Below are 13,298 nucleotides of genomic sequence, written 5' to 3'. Positions count from 1 at the left end.
GAAGCACTACTAAAGCAGTACTTCAGCACACTTGCAGCACACTGAGGATGCTAAATTGGCACCGCTTTTGGACAACTTTAAGTGCACTACAAGCATACTTTTGGAAGTATGCTCCAAACACGCTTTTCATGCATTCGTATGGCATTAATAGTGTGCTTGAGTACACTTCTATAACATTTTATTGTTACTAGAAGTACAATAAAAGTATATTAACTTCATGCTTCTTTGGACTACATCGGAACATTTTAAATATGTAAAAAGTATATCATATTAAGTATTGTAAATATATAACAGGTATGCTTGAAGTATATTTACAGTACACTCCCAAGTACAATGAATAATATAAATGTAATACTACAATCCATGCTGGTTCTCAGAGCTTGTACATTACACACATCCACATGTCACAGTAGTGATACAGTATGCAGGCCTAGCACGACTGACATTTACAATCATTGCATTGTTACAGAGATTTCAGATACACATTTCACTTTATTTAATTCTTGTTCCACCTTCCTAAAGTTGATCATTTGAATTGATCATAAATGGTGACCTTTGATTCTTTGTTGAAACAACTAGTTCCATCTTACCTCTCACCATGACATGGTAGGAAGTGTGAGTCTATATATACCAGAACATATACGTGACCATCATAATGACGGTGGGAACATGGCCATTTTTTGTGTACCACTTTAAAATGTTAAAACTCCTACAATAAATGCAGCATATAACAATGAGTAATATTTTCATGCAAACCAAAGATATTCCTTAGAGGTAAATGGATTTCTGTTTGAGAAATTTAGCTCCAAGAAGTGCATTGCATGATGGTACATGCATGATGATGCATGATGGGTAAATGCACTTTGTGTAAGCACACTTTGAATATATTTGGATGAAGCACAATCATGGTGCACTTAGAAAAAGTATACTTCCAATATGTTAAAGTGATTTACTTTAAAGCGCACTATAGAAAATCACACTTCGAAGTCACTTGGGTGAAGTATAATCAAAGTGCACTTAAAAAAAGTGCAATTGCAATATGTTATTTTAAAATACACTTTTAGTAAGTTCACTATTAGAACACTATTAGTATATTCCTCTAAATACACTTTAGCCAAACATCTTCTAAGTGCACTTTATGTATGGTTCGCAAAGTGTACTTTCTTTGAGAGCAACTTTATTACATCTTATTTTAAGTACACTTTAAATAAGCCTATTGTAAACGTACTTTTTCTTAGCACAAAAAGTGTGAGTGCGCTTTTAACATGCTAAGTACACTTCAGTCGTGCTTTTATTGTACTAAATTGAACCACTTTTTCACCTGGGTAGGAGAGGAGAGGGAAGAGGACAGGGGAGGAGGAGAGATGACAGGAGAGGGGAGGAGGAGGAGAGGAGAGGAGATCAGAGGAGAGGGGTAGAGGAGAGCAGAGGAAAAGAGAGGGGAGGGGAGGGGAGGAGAGGAGAGGAGAGGAGAGGAGAGGAGAGGTTAAGAGAAGAGAAGAGAGGAATAGAGAGGGGAGGGGAGGGGAGGAGAGGAGAGGAGAGGAGAGGAGACAGAGCCAGCCAGCCAATCGACAGTCAGATGGGCCAGATGATGAGTGACTGGAGGTGGAGTGAAGAACAAGAGGACTGTTTATTATAGTGTGTGTGTGTGTGTGTGTGAGAGAGAGAGAGAGAGAGAGAGAGAGAGAGAGAGAGAGAGAGAGAGAGAGAGAGAGAGAGAGAGAGAGAGAGAGAGAGTGTGGGTGGGTGCGTGTGCGCGTGCGCGTGCGCGTGCGCGTGCGCGTGCGCGTGCGTGTGCGCGTGCGCGTGCGCGTGCGCGTGCGTGCTTGAGTGTGTGTGTGTGGACACACAAGGGACAGTGACACAGAAACAGCAAATGAGGAAGAAGGCAGGAGGGAGGGAGAGAAAAAGATTTGACAGATTACAATTCATTCCACTGGGGGTGAGAGATGGCTGGTGTACTGCAGGTTTGTCATCGCAGAAAACCTGTTTGCACTTCAACACACAGTGGCAGCAGCAGCAGTTGTCTGAGGAAAGAGTTACAGTTTTGGCAACGACCAATGTTCCCTTTTTTGAAAACTTAGCATCTGGCAACATTTATCAGTTTGGAGTCAGATATGGCAAAGACACCAAAGCCACACTTCGCTTCTCTCACACAAATCATTATCTTTCACTGTAACATTACTGGTACAAAAGAATCTGACAAACGCATTACAGAGCAAATGAAGAGTTTATTTGCAAAACGGTGTCTCCAATCTCCATTTTGTAGAATGTTGGGAAATTGTCATTTTTGTATTGGAAATTCCATTGGATTGCATTGCGAAATGCATTTTATATAGGTTGAAAAATTATCTTCTCTAAATGTTCTCTAAATGTCACACATAGGTTATAGGACCTCTGAACAGTAATGTTCAATAATAAAATGCAAAAGTCAAACGTCGTTTTGCAAATAAATCTTCAAATATTTATTTGGTAATTTGATTATAATGTTAGGCAGACAGGCATTATGTACAATACATTTCAATGTATTAATTCAACACTTGAGAAGTTGAATTTTCCACTCAAGGTGTTGCTCCTACAAGGTGTTGAACTGACTCAAAATTACAGGTATAATATTACATTACATTACACTACACTAAGCTGACGCTTTTATCCAAGGCGACTTACAATTATCTACAGGGTACATTGGTTAGAGTTCACGAAGCAATGTGGGGTTAGGTGCCTTGCTCAAGGGCACCTCAGTCATGGGTAGAGGTGTAGGGTGGACTGGTAAGGGTGGGATTCGAACCTGAAACCCTCCGAACCTAAGTCGACCTCCTAAACCATTAGGCCACAGCTGTAAGTCATTATTATTGTCCTTTGTTATTATTGCCCATCATGTTCTTTTTGGTGTTTTTCTGTGACTGGAACAGAATGACGTAACATTTTGGCACAAAGATGCACAAGAGCAGTCCGTAGCTGGAGGCCAGGATGGCGAAGATCTCCACGGCTACCGTGTACTTCCCCGGCGAGCTGACGTAGGCCGGCACGAAGGCGATCCACACGGCACAGAAGATCAGCATGCTGAAGGTGATGAACTTGGCCTCGTTGAAGTTGTCCGGGAGCCTCCTGGCAAAGAAGGCCAGCAGGAAGCAGACGGTCGCCAGAAGGCCGATGTAGCCCAGCAAGGCGGCGAACCCGGCCAGCGACCGGGCCGCACACTCCAGCACCACCGTGGCGCTGCGGACGGTGGCCGAGTTCTGGGAGGGCAGCGGAGGGTCCAGGGTGAGCCATAGTATACACACCAGCACCTGGACGAGGGTGCACAGGCAGATACCGAGCCTCTGCTGCACGGGCCCGAAATAACGCATGATGTTTCTGCCCGGTAACGTGGCTCTGAAGGCCACCAGCACCACCACGGTCTTGCTGAGGATGCAGGAGATGCACACCACGAAGCTGATGCCAAACAGGGTGTGTCTCAACATGCAGGACCAGGCCAGAGGGCGACCCATGAAGCACATGGCGCACAGGAAGCAGAGGATGAGGGAGAGCAGCAGCAGGAAGCTCAGCTCCGAGTTGTTGGCACGGACCAGAGGGGTGTCCCTGTGGAGGATGAAGGTGAGCAGGACGATGGTGGTGAGCACGGCTCCTGATATGGACAGCACCGTCAGGATGATGCCCAGGGGCTCGGAGAAGGAGAGGAACTCTTCCTTCTTCAGGATACACTGTGTCCTCCGGTCGTTGGACCAGAACTGTTCTGGGCATCTTGTGCATTCGATCGCACCTGGGAAAGCAACCAGCAGAGAGGAGCAGATACAGGAGCTGTTAAAACAGAACACCAGTGGTCATGATTCTGACTTCAAAGAATTAAACAAGTCTTGCTATATACTGTACTGTACAGTATATGATTCAGTCAAGTTAGGACCAGTTGTTCACCCTATAAAAGATACAAGTCATATGATTAATGTACACCCCCCCCCCCCATTTCATTGTAACACAAATCCCAAAAAGATAACACAAAATGAGTGCTATGAAAATGAGAAATGAAGAATAAGATAAAACGTAAGTATAAAGTAAAATAAGGAATGAAGAATGTACCTGTTTTATTGCTGATTTCTCCATCAGGGCAAGCTATGCAGTCAAAACAACAGACAGGTTTTCCCTTTTGCAGAGCTTTCCAAGTGCCCGGGGCACAAGGCGCGCTGCACACTGACACAGGGACCTAAAGAAATCACAATGCGTTTTATTTGATATTGAAGTACACAGATAAACACACATTGTTTGATATTGATTGCCTCATAATCATGTTAACATGTAGACATACACAACACATAAACTCAATGTGTAGACAAGAAAATCAGTATTTAGACCTCTCTTTTGCGTCTACACATGCCCGTATATGAAAACTGATTATGATATGATAACTATGGCGCCATTCTCTTGGCTTGTCACACAGTCCTGATTTGTAGTAGCACTTGCAATCAGGGACACTTGACAGCTTTGGTTGGGCCCGGGACAAAGACATCAGAAAGGGCCCCAAACCCAATACATGCAATGTAATGAGGATCTGATTCTGGGCCCCCTCTTTGCCTGGCCCCGGGACAAATGACCCCTTTGTACCATCCTGTCAGCTTCCCTGCTTGCAGTCACACTGTTTTTTCATCAGAGTACAAAAGCTTTTCAAACCCACTCCAGTTTCCAGGGAAAACTGCATGTGCTGCTGATGACAAGTGATTGTAGTGAAGAGAGATTAAAAAAACCTATTGAGTTCTTGAAACACCCTGCTTGTTGTGACTGCTTTATTATTTTTTGCTGAATACAAATTCCTCCATTCTTGGGGTGGCTCTCGTCACAAGAGAGATAAATTAAAAACTGACTGTAAATATCAGTTCTTCATTTTTTTTGCATTGTTTGGGTCTTTGGCCGTCCAGAATGCTTCGAATGTCTCTGTCAAACCCGGCCCTACTTTGGCGCTAAGGGTAGGCCCACGTCTGCTATGCGGCCGACCCGGGTTCGATTCCGGCCCGGGTCCTTTGCCGGCACTTTGCCGACCCTTCCCCATTCTCCCAACTTGCTTACTGTCTCTCCTCCACTGTCCAATCACGTAAAACCTAAGAAAGGCTCGAAAAGCCACAAAAAAGAACCCTTATGTACACTTTGGACTCATTATAGACATTTCACCTTGTCAGTCCAGCCTCCTCCCCACACCACTTTATCCAGATCCAGTTGCAGCCTCTGGTCCGGTGGGTTGCTGGAGTCATACTGGCCCACCGTCACCAGCTCCGCAGTGCCTCTGTCATTCACCTGCCAGTTGATGAGGTCATAGGAGGCAGGGGGGTCTCCGTTCACGTCAAAATTTACAACATCACCCAGAGGTGTTGTGAAATTCACTCTCTCTAGATAGTGAAGCAGCTTCAACCACGATGAGAAAAACAGAGGTGAGAAAGATATGAAATACAATAATGTGTTGGTTGTTACACGCATATTGTTAACAGCAAGATGCAAGTCAAAAATAATCATGACAGATACAGCTGGCATATAAAACCATTTAAGCTATTATGTTTTTAACACAATGCCCTACCTGTTTAGGAATAACATTATCAACGCTGGGGCAGCTTCCATTTTCAAGTGGCCCCTGTCCCGGTTGGCAAGCGAGCATGTCTTGAATGGCATGGGCCACAGCGTACACTGCCTTGTACACGTTGTAGCTCACATCCAGCTGAGTCACATCAGAGTAATCGTTTGGCGTCGCTTGGATATCCTCCAGTCCCGTGCACCGAGGCCTGAGGTCAGTCCCTGGGTTCACAGTAAACAAATGCAGAGTTAATTCCACACTCAGAGAGTATTTTGGGACCAAATACACTCTTGAATACACCCTTAATGCACACCATACTATATGAGGCACACTAGTCAGGAATAGTTACTTACCATAGTACTACTCTACTATGACATGACACAGGGCCTTTAATGTACTATACTACGACTCCGTCATTGCCATTCTGGTAACAGCAAATTTACAACGGCGTGTTTTAATGGGTTAAAATGAACTAGAGCAAGAGAGTACGGTAGGTCTGAGGCACTCTGAAGTAAAGTTAAAAGTCCGCTATTCTCTAAAATGAGACATCAAGCCCATGATGTGAGCTATGGCCGAATTAAAAAAAATAAAGGACTTTTCATTTTACTTCAGAGTGTGCCGCGGACCCTCTCTCTTCCCTCCCTACGTGTTGAGCATTTTTTACAGTGTAGGAGTAATTATTACCCTCCTCCAGCGAGCACTCAAACAACGTCTCCCAGAAATCTCTTAATATGGGGTGAGTCGTAGACCCGCTAGGCCTGATGCGGAGGAGGAAGGCCCTCAGGCCGGGGATGTGGGCCTTGCGCAGGGCGAATCCCAGCGTCCCCACCAGCGCTGGCAGGTTCTCAGGGGAGGAGGCTCCCGGGGAGGTCACCCAGCCCTCGGAGCCGATCCACTGCCTGTCGCTGATGTTCTGCCTCACCACCTGGTCAAATTTTTACAAGTTTTTACAAGTTTACAAGTTTATTTATTTACGAAAGGGACAGCATATATTGCCAGCATTTAAACAAAAATGCTAAATATACAAGATTGTAGCCAAGAGGCTAATTTCGTCTTTTGTCCCTTGACAGGTTTGATGTTCCTTAAAAAAAACTAAGTTTAAACAAAACAAAAAATTACTTTAACAGTACGGAGAGGCTGAAGTAACAAATTAAGACATAGTCATTACAATTTTGGTGGCAGTAAGGTTATAACATAGGCTCTGCGTTAAGGGGTTAAGTAACAGATTAAGACATAGCCATTACAAAGACATAGACAAAAAAATCAAACTGTGCAGTATTGTTGCTTCTCCATACAGTACAGATTGCCTTGTAGTATGACAATCATTTTCTTGAATCTCACCTCCTTCAGCAGTGGCAAGGCATCTTCAGCGATGGCGAACAACACCACCACCTTCGCCGTGGACAGCCGGATGGTCTCCACGATGTGCCGGATCCTCCTAGGGTCGTGGGTTTTGGGGATGACCTGTGAAGTTGAAGGTGAAAATTGTGCATATCCCAGGAAAAGGTGCAGGAGAAAGGCTGACTGTAGTTGACTGTAGAGTGAGGGGTCCGCACACTTTACGTTTCAACTTAACGTTTTGACTTCAACTGTCTCTGTAGAGAATCTGTTGAAGACTATTTAAGTCAAAATCAGACCATGAAACATTATTTTTTTTAAAGTATGCGGACTTCTCACTCCAATGACCTGTGTTAAAATTTGTCCTAAGACCTTTTGTTTTAATCACTGTTGGTGGTGAGTGTGGTGATCGTTGACTCTTTGACAAAAAATCCAAGCTCAACAAATCTTAAAAATGGTAATTGTTTTGTTTTACACACAAATCACAGACTCCTATAGCAGTTTCAAACTTCAACCTGAAGAAAATAGAGCAAGGTCTTCAAACCAGCTTACGTGCAGATGATTTACAGCAAGCAAGCAATAGGACATTTTGACCTTTGACTTTAAAGCTGTATACACGTATGCAGATTTTTTTTTTCATCCGTTTACATACTATAAGCACAGTATGTGGATGGTAATTTAAAAAAAAACTAATTTGTGACAAGAATGTATAGCCCCTAAAGAGGGTATTTTTAATCACAGATTTCTGAAAACCTGTTAACATTTAAACGAGAGGCCGAAACCGATGCGTTTCAAAAATATATATCGAAATACGTGAAAATAGCTTCTTTGACACACTGCAAAATACAACATGCCGTATACAGACCAAAATACAACATGCCGTATAAAAACCAAAATACAATAGGCTGGTATTAGCAGCCCCTTAATGCACGCCGTTCCACCAGTGCAACGCTGTAATAGCCATTGAAAAGTCAACTACCTTAGTACAACACAAAGTCCTATGACATAACACAGGGTCTTTGGTAATGCACTACAACTTGGTCGTTGCCATTCTAGCCAATTTAACCTGTTAAGACACGCCGTTATATTTGCTGCTACCAGAATGTCAATGACCAAGTCATAGTGCATTATTAAAGGCCATGTGTTATGTCATAGTAGTGTAGTACTGTGGTAGTTAACATTATACTGTCTATTACAATGTGCCACAGGAGGTACGCCGTGCATTAATAGGACAAACAGAGAGATATACTGTATATAAACAAAAGAAAATGACTTCTCCAACCTGGCTGAATGCCACACAGACGTCTGAGCCCTGCAGTTCCTGCAGCAGCAGCTGCACCCCATAGCGTCCGTAGTCATCATCCCCGTACAGCACCCCGATCCAGGACCAGCCCAGCAGCCTCAGCAGCCTGGCCAGCTCCTTGGCCTGGAAGGCATCGCTGGGAACCGTGCGGAAGAAGGACGGGTACTTCCTCCTGTCACTCAGACACGCACAGGAAGCAAAGTAGCTGACCTAGAGTAAAAGACAACAGACATGAACTTGAAAACTGTTTACATAAAAACGCTGAATTCATGATTTATTATTGAGGATGTTCATGGCTGGCTTGCAGTACATGAAACACAAATCAGGTGGCAAAGTAGATGACCTGCAGGAAAGGGGACAGACATGAACTTAAAAAGTGTGTAGCATCTTAATGCAGATGGTGTCGTCGGCTGGCCTATTCACTATTTGCTGAAAAAAATACATCATAAAAACATTGCTGTGACATTACTGAGAGCCTGAAGTAGGATTAAGAGATTTAATTAACAGATTAAGAGATAGCCATTACAATTTTGGTGACAGTAAGGTTATAACATGGGCTCTGCCCTAAGGGGTTAAAAAAAGGTTGAATTCATTATTTATTATTGATGATGCTCATGGCTGGCTTGCAGTACATGAAACACAGATCAGGAGGCACAGTAGCTGACCTACTGTAAAGGGGACAGAACATGAACTTGAAAAGTGTTAGTGCAGATGGGGTCGTCAGCAATACTCACTACTCATTTGCTGAAAAAACTACACCATAACATCATTGTTATGACATTACTGAGAGCCGAAGTAACAGATTTAGAGATAGCCATTACAACTCTGGTGACATTAAGGTTAAACCATGGGCTCTGCGCTAAGGTGTTAAAAAATATTTAAATCATGATTTATTATTGATGATGCTCATGCCATGGCTGGCTTGCAGTACATGAAGCACAAATCAGGAGGAAAGTAGTTAACCTACTGTTAAGGGGACAGACATGAACTTGAAATGAATTTTTTTTTAACAACATTGAAATCATGATTTGCTTATTTGACTTGCAGTACATGACACACAAAGCAGGAGGCAAAGTAGCTGACCTTCTGTAAAGGGGTGGGCTGGGGGGGGGGGGGGGTTAGAAATAGACATGAATTTGAGAAATGTTTGATGTGGAATATTTCACCATGTCAATACAGTATTTACTTGTAATTTTCTTGTAATGTAAATGGCTGGCATGAAACGCAAAACACAGGAGACAATGTAGCTGACCTGAAGACAGGGGGAGGGGGGCAGATATGAACTTGACATGAAAATGTTAAAATGGCACAATGACGGTTGTAGAACATGCAACGTGGAACCACAGCAAGAGAACAACATCTAATTTCACTGCATCCCAACATGGAGGAATGCCAAAAATGTGCCAAAACAGACCACCTGGAATCACAGCAAGATAAATAACCTGATGATGATGAATTTGTTATATTGAAATGAACTGTAAGCCTTGTGAACAATCCTACCAATAAACAAAGTAAAAAAAAAAAAAGATAAATAACCTTTCACTGCATTCAGACTTTCCAGAGGGATATTAATAATAACACACTAGGTAACAAGTGATAGGCAACCTGGATTCAGAATCTACAATTCAGTGCCACAAATTCCAAAAACAACCAGGTTTCAATAGAGCATTTGGACAGGCTAAACCAGGTCACTTGAAATGTATGTTAGTGAACTGCAGCTTCTGTATTCAGGTCACCGATCCCTGTTTAAAACACACAATCTAAAATCACAACAAGAGACAGCAACACAATATCTCAGCACAATATCTCACTTGACTTGACTCACCATGGGGATGTCAAAGATGCCCAGAGTACGGGCGACAGCGATGGAGCCAGAGGACCTGGCGTCCCCAATGATGACGGGCACCTGGGGGCCGCCGCGGCAGCTGGCACCCCCTGACACCACCACCGCCTCCTGCCCTGTCACCATAGCCAGGGCCGCCCCGACGGTGGTGCTCTCCGCCAGGCAGGAGTCAAAAGCTAGGTAGCCCAGAGTGAGGTTTGGAAGCAAGACAGGGTTTTGGTTGATCTCCTCAATGGCAAACAACATAGTCTGCATCCACTGGTAGGCCCACAACGTGAATCTTCAAGGGAATACATAGTACTGTATAAAAACGTAATACATTTCTTGTGCAATGGTTGAAGTTTTACGTCATATTACATTAAGTGGTTATTTTTATCCAAAGTGACAAAAGTAAGACTTCACAATGTGAAATTGTTCACATCTGTAACACAAACACACATAAAAAGATGGAAAAGCTTAGGATGCTCAGTTTGAAAAAATACTCAACAAGAAGTTATGAAGACATGTAGCAAGGCAATACTATAAAAATACACTTGTAAAAAATCAGATTCATCCATGTCATATTATGCAAAGTGTTTAGTTGTAAGGAAGATGTCAGTTGCTCATAACTTAACTCCTTGAATAAAAAAAACCCCGATATGACGGCATTGTTTGTTTTTCTAATCCCGTCTCACCTCTGACACACACCGGGATCTGCTCTCTGCATGAAAGTCAAATCAAGCTCGGGAGCCACGGTATGGAGGGGAAACAGCCCCCCGATGACCACGTCCCCACCCTTATACAGACTATTACACACGGTCCTCCACTGCAGGTGACACGGCCTGGGGGGTATCTCCTGCCCTCCACCCCGTATGACTAGTCCCCAAGCCTGACCACAGCCTAACACCAAGAGCAGCCAACAGAAGCACCCTGTGAGTCGGACACCCATCACCTATACAGAAGACAGAGAAAGAAGACACATGTCATACGGTGATAGAAAAAAAATAGGCCTGACATCAATCACCCTCCTCACCAAGAGAGAGAGAGAGAGAGAGAGAGGGGGAAGAGGATGGAAGACTCTGGCTTAAGTAGACAGAAAGATGCCCTAAAGCAAAAAAAGGACCAAATCCCCAAATGCAAATGCAGGTGAGTGGAGTAAGTGCAAGCAGCCAGGGCCGCTGACAGCTTTTGCTGGGCCCAGGACAAAATCTTCTGAAAGGGCCCCCCTTCCCGATACATACAATGTAACGGGGATCCAATTCTGGGGCCCCATTGTCTCTCTCTGGGCCCGGGATAACATACCCCTTTGTCCACCCTGTCGGCGGGCCAGGTAAGCACCGTGGGGTGCTGGGTAAGGGAAGCTGGTGGGCAGGGGCGGACGTTCCATTGGGCAAACCTAGACAATTGCCTAGGGCCCAGTCCAAATCTGTCCTCCATAGGGGCCCCAACTGTCACACCAGTAGCGGTAAACACACCAGAAAATAGGCTGGATCTTAATTTGTCACTTGTCGATTACGTGTAAGTAATCGAAGATAGGCTATATATGAGACACAACACTAAAATAGCACCAAAACACCAATTGTACTGTATGTCTATTTAATGACATTTGAGGGCCCCATGTTTATACTTTGCCTAAGGCCCTAAAATTGTTAGATCCGGACCGCCCGTGCTGGTGGGGGAGACAATCAGAATAAGCCCCCAGGTGAGATGAGGCGGCAGGCAGATCGAGGCACAAAAACAAGACGCGAAAAAACAGAGCGATTATAACTTGCACCCCAGTTCCTCCTCCTTAAAAGGACACAGAGGAATTCAATTCATAGTCACAGAGTTTGGTTTCAGTCATTGCTTTAATCCGTTTGTTGAATAGATTTTTTTTTTTTTTTGGTTTTGTGATGTTTAACGTTTGAGAAATTAAGAAATTAAGAAATTAAGAAATTAAGAAATTACTTTCTTAAGTGTTCTGGAATGGTCTTTCTGTCTGATCCGTGGATTAGAGATCCAATCAGACGCTTCGTTCAACACGCAAAACAAAGAAATAAGTGGGTAAAAGGCAACCCACAGGGAGTCACGCTTAATTATAGCAAATGAGATAATTGTTGTGGGGTGCTGGAGGGCGAATCGCTCCATCACTCTGTTTCTAGGGATTTGAAGGGCCATTTACCCACCCACACTGACACATGCAGACACATGTGCAAATACAATACAGTATACTTTGTAAATCACACACACACACACACACACACACACACACACACACACACACACACACACACACACACACACACACACACACACACACACACACACACACACACACACACACACCACCGCCAGGGACAACACACACATACACACAGACACACACACACACACACACACACACACACACACACACACACACGCACACACACACACACACACACACACACACACACACACACACACACACACACACACACACACACACACACACACACACGGCACAGACCATTAAAGATGTTGTGACACCTGTGTTCTGCAACTCATTTCTCATGTTCGCATGACCTCAGAGGTAATCTAAACAAGTGGACAAATGAGCAAATGAAGTTAACACAGGTGAAAGTTAAAACATGAGCGTGAAGTGAAGTGAAGTAAAAAAGTAAAAAAGTAACCACAGGAGAGTATTAGTGAAGTGAAGACAGGAGTTTTGCACATTTGAATAGACCTCACTCATAGGTAGTTTTTGCCTTGAGCAAGGGCAGGTAATTGTCCAGGGTCTCATCCAATCATCCTTGTCATCGCATTACGACATTCTTTTTTCCTGCATTTATACATCAACGATTACTTTTTAGGAGTTGGCTCAAGATTGTTCTTTGCCCAGGGCTTCAGATTTCCTAAAACCACCACTGCCCTCATTCCCACAGAGAGCACTGCCCCCCCACTTACTGTTAATCAGGAAGCGGCTCGCTCTGGCGGTTGTCATCTTGGACACCCCCCAGCCAGCAATTAATGGCAGATGTCAACTCAGCCGCAATCCACTCCACTCCAGTCTCCCCCCTAATGGCTGCATTCTACCAGTTTTACAGTGCAAAAAAGCGTTTTTTTGTGGATTTTCATTGAAAAAAATGTATACATGTATGTACATGAATATTCAATTATTTTCAATCATTGATAAAATGTAATTACATGTAATTACAGGACAATCAGTACAGAGTGACAAAAGAAAAAAAACAGCTCAGCAAATGTAATTGTTTTGATGGAACGCTTAACACTTTTTTAGGGGAAAAGTTTTGTATTTT

At 43.6% G+C, this 13,298-nt stretch overlaps 1 protein-coding gene across 1 annotated transcript; it reads right to left on the bottom strand.

The window, feature by feature from the left end:
- Positions 1-2,504: 2,504 nt before the first annotated feature.
- LOC134454353 (extracellular calcium-sensing receptor-like) lies at positions 2,505-10,762 on the bottom strand. The gene is made up of 9 exons (XM_063205308.1): positions 10,716-10,762; positions 10,024-10,321; positions 8,178-8,408; positions 6,899-7,021; positions 6,242-6,482; positions 5,564-5,778; positions 5,164-5,394; positions 4,081-4,204; positions 2,505-3,766 (listed from the first exon to the last, which is right to left on the bottom strand). The coding sequence occupies exons 1-9, from the start codon at positions 10,745-10,747 to the stop codon at positions 2,853-2,855; spliced, it is 2,409 nt and encodes an 802-aa protein (XP_063061378.1). The 5' UTR covers positions 10,748-10,762; the 3' UTR covers positions 2,505-2,852.
- Between the last annotated feature and the right edge of the window lie 2,536 nt (positions 10,763-13,298).

The sequence above is a fragment of the Engraulis encrasicolus genome, chromosome 8 (assembly GCF_034702125.1).
Source record: "Engraulis encrasicolus isolate BLACKSEA-1 chromosome 8, IST_EnEncr_1.0, whole genome shotgun sequence".
NCBI classification, from domain to species: domain Eukaryota; kingdom Metazoa; phylum Chordata; class Actinopteri; order Clupeiformes; family Engraulidae; genus Engraulis; species Engraulis encrasicolus.
Note: the sequence above shows the minus strand (reverse complement) of the source record. Positions and strands in the feature narration are given on the sequence as shown.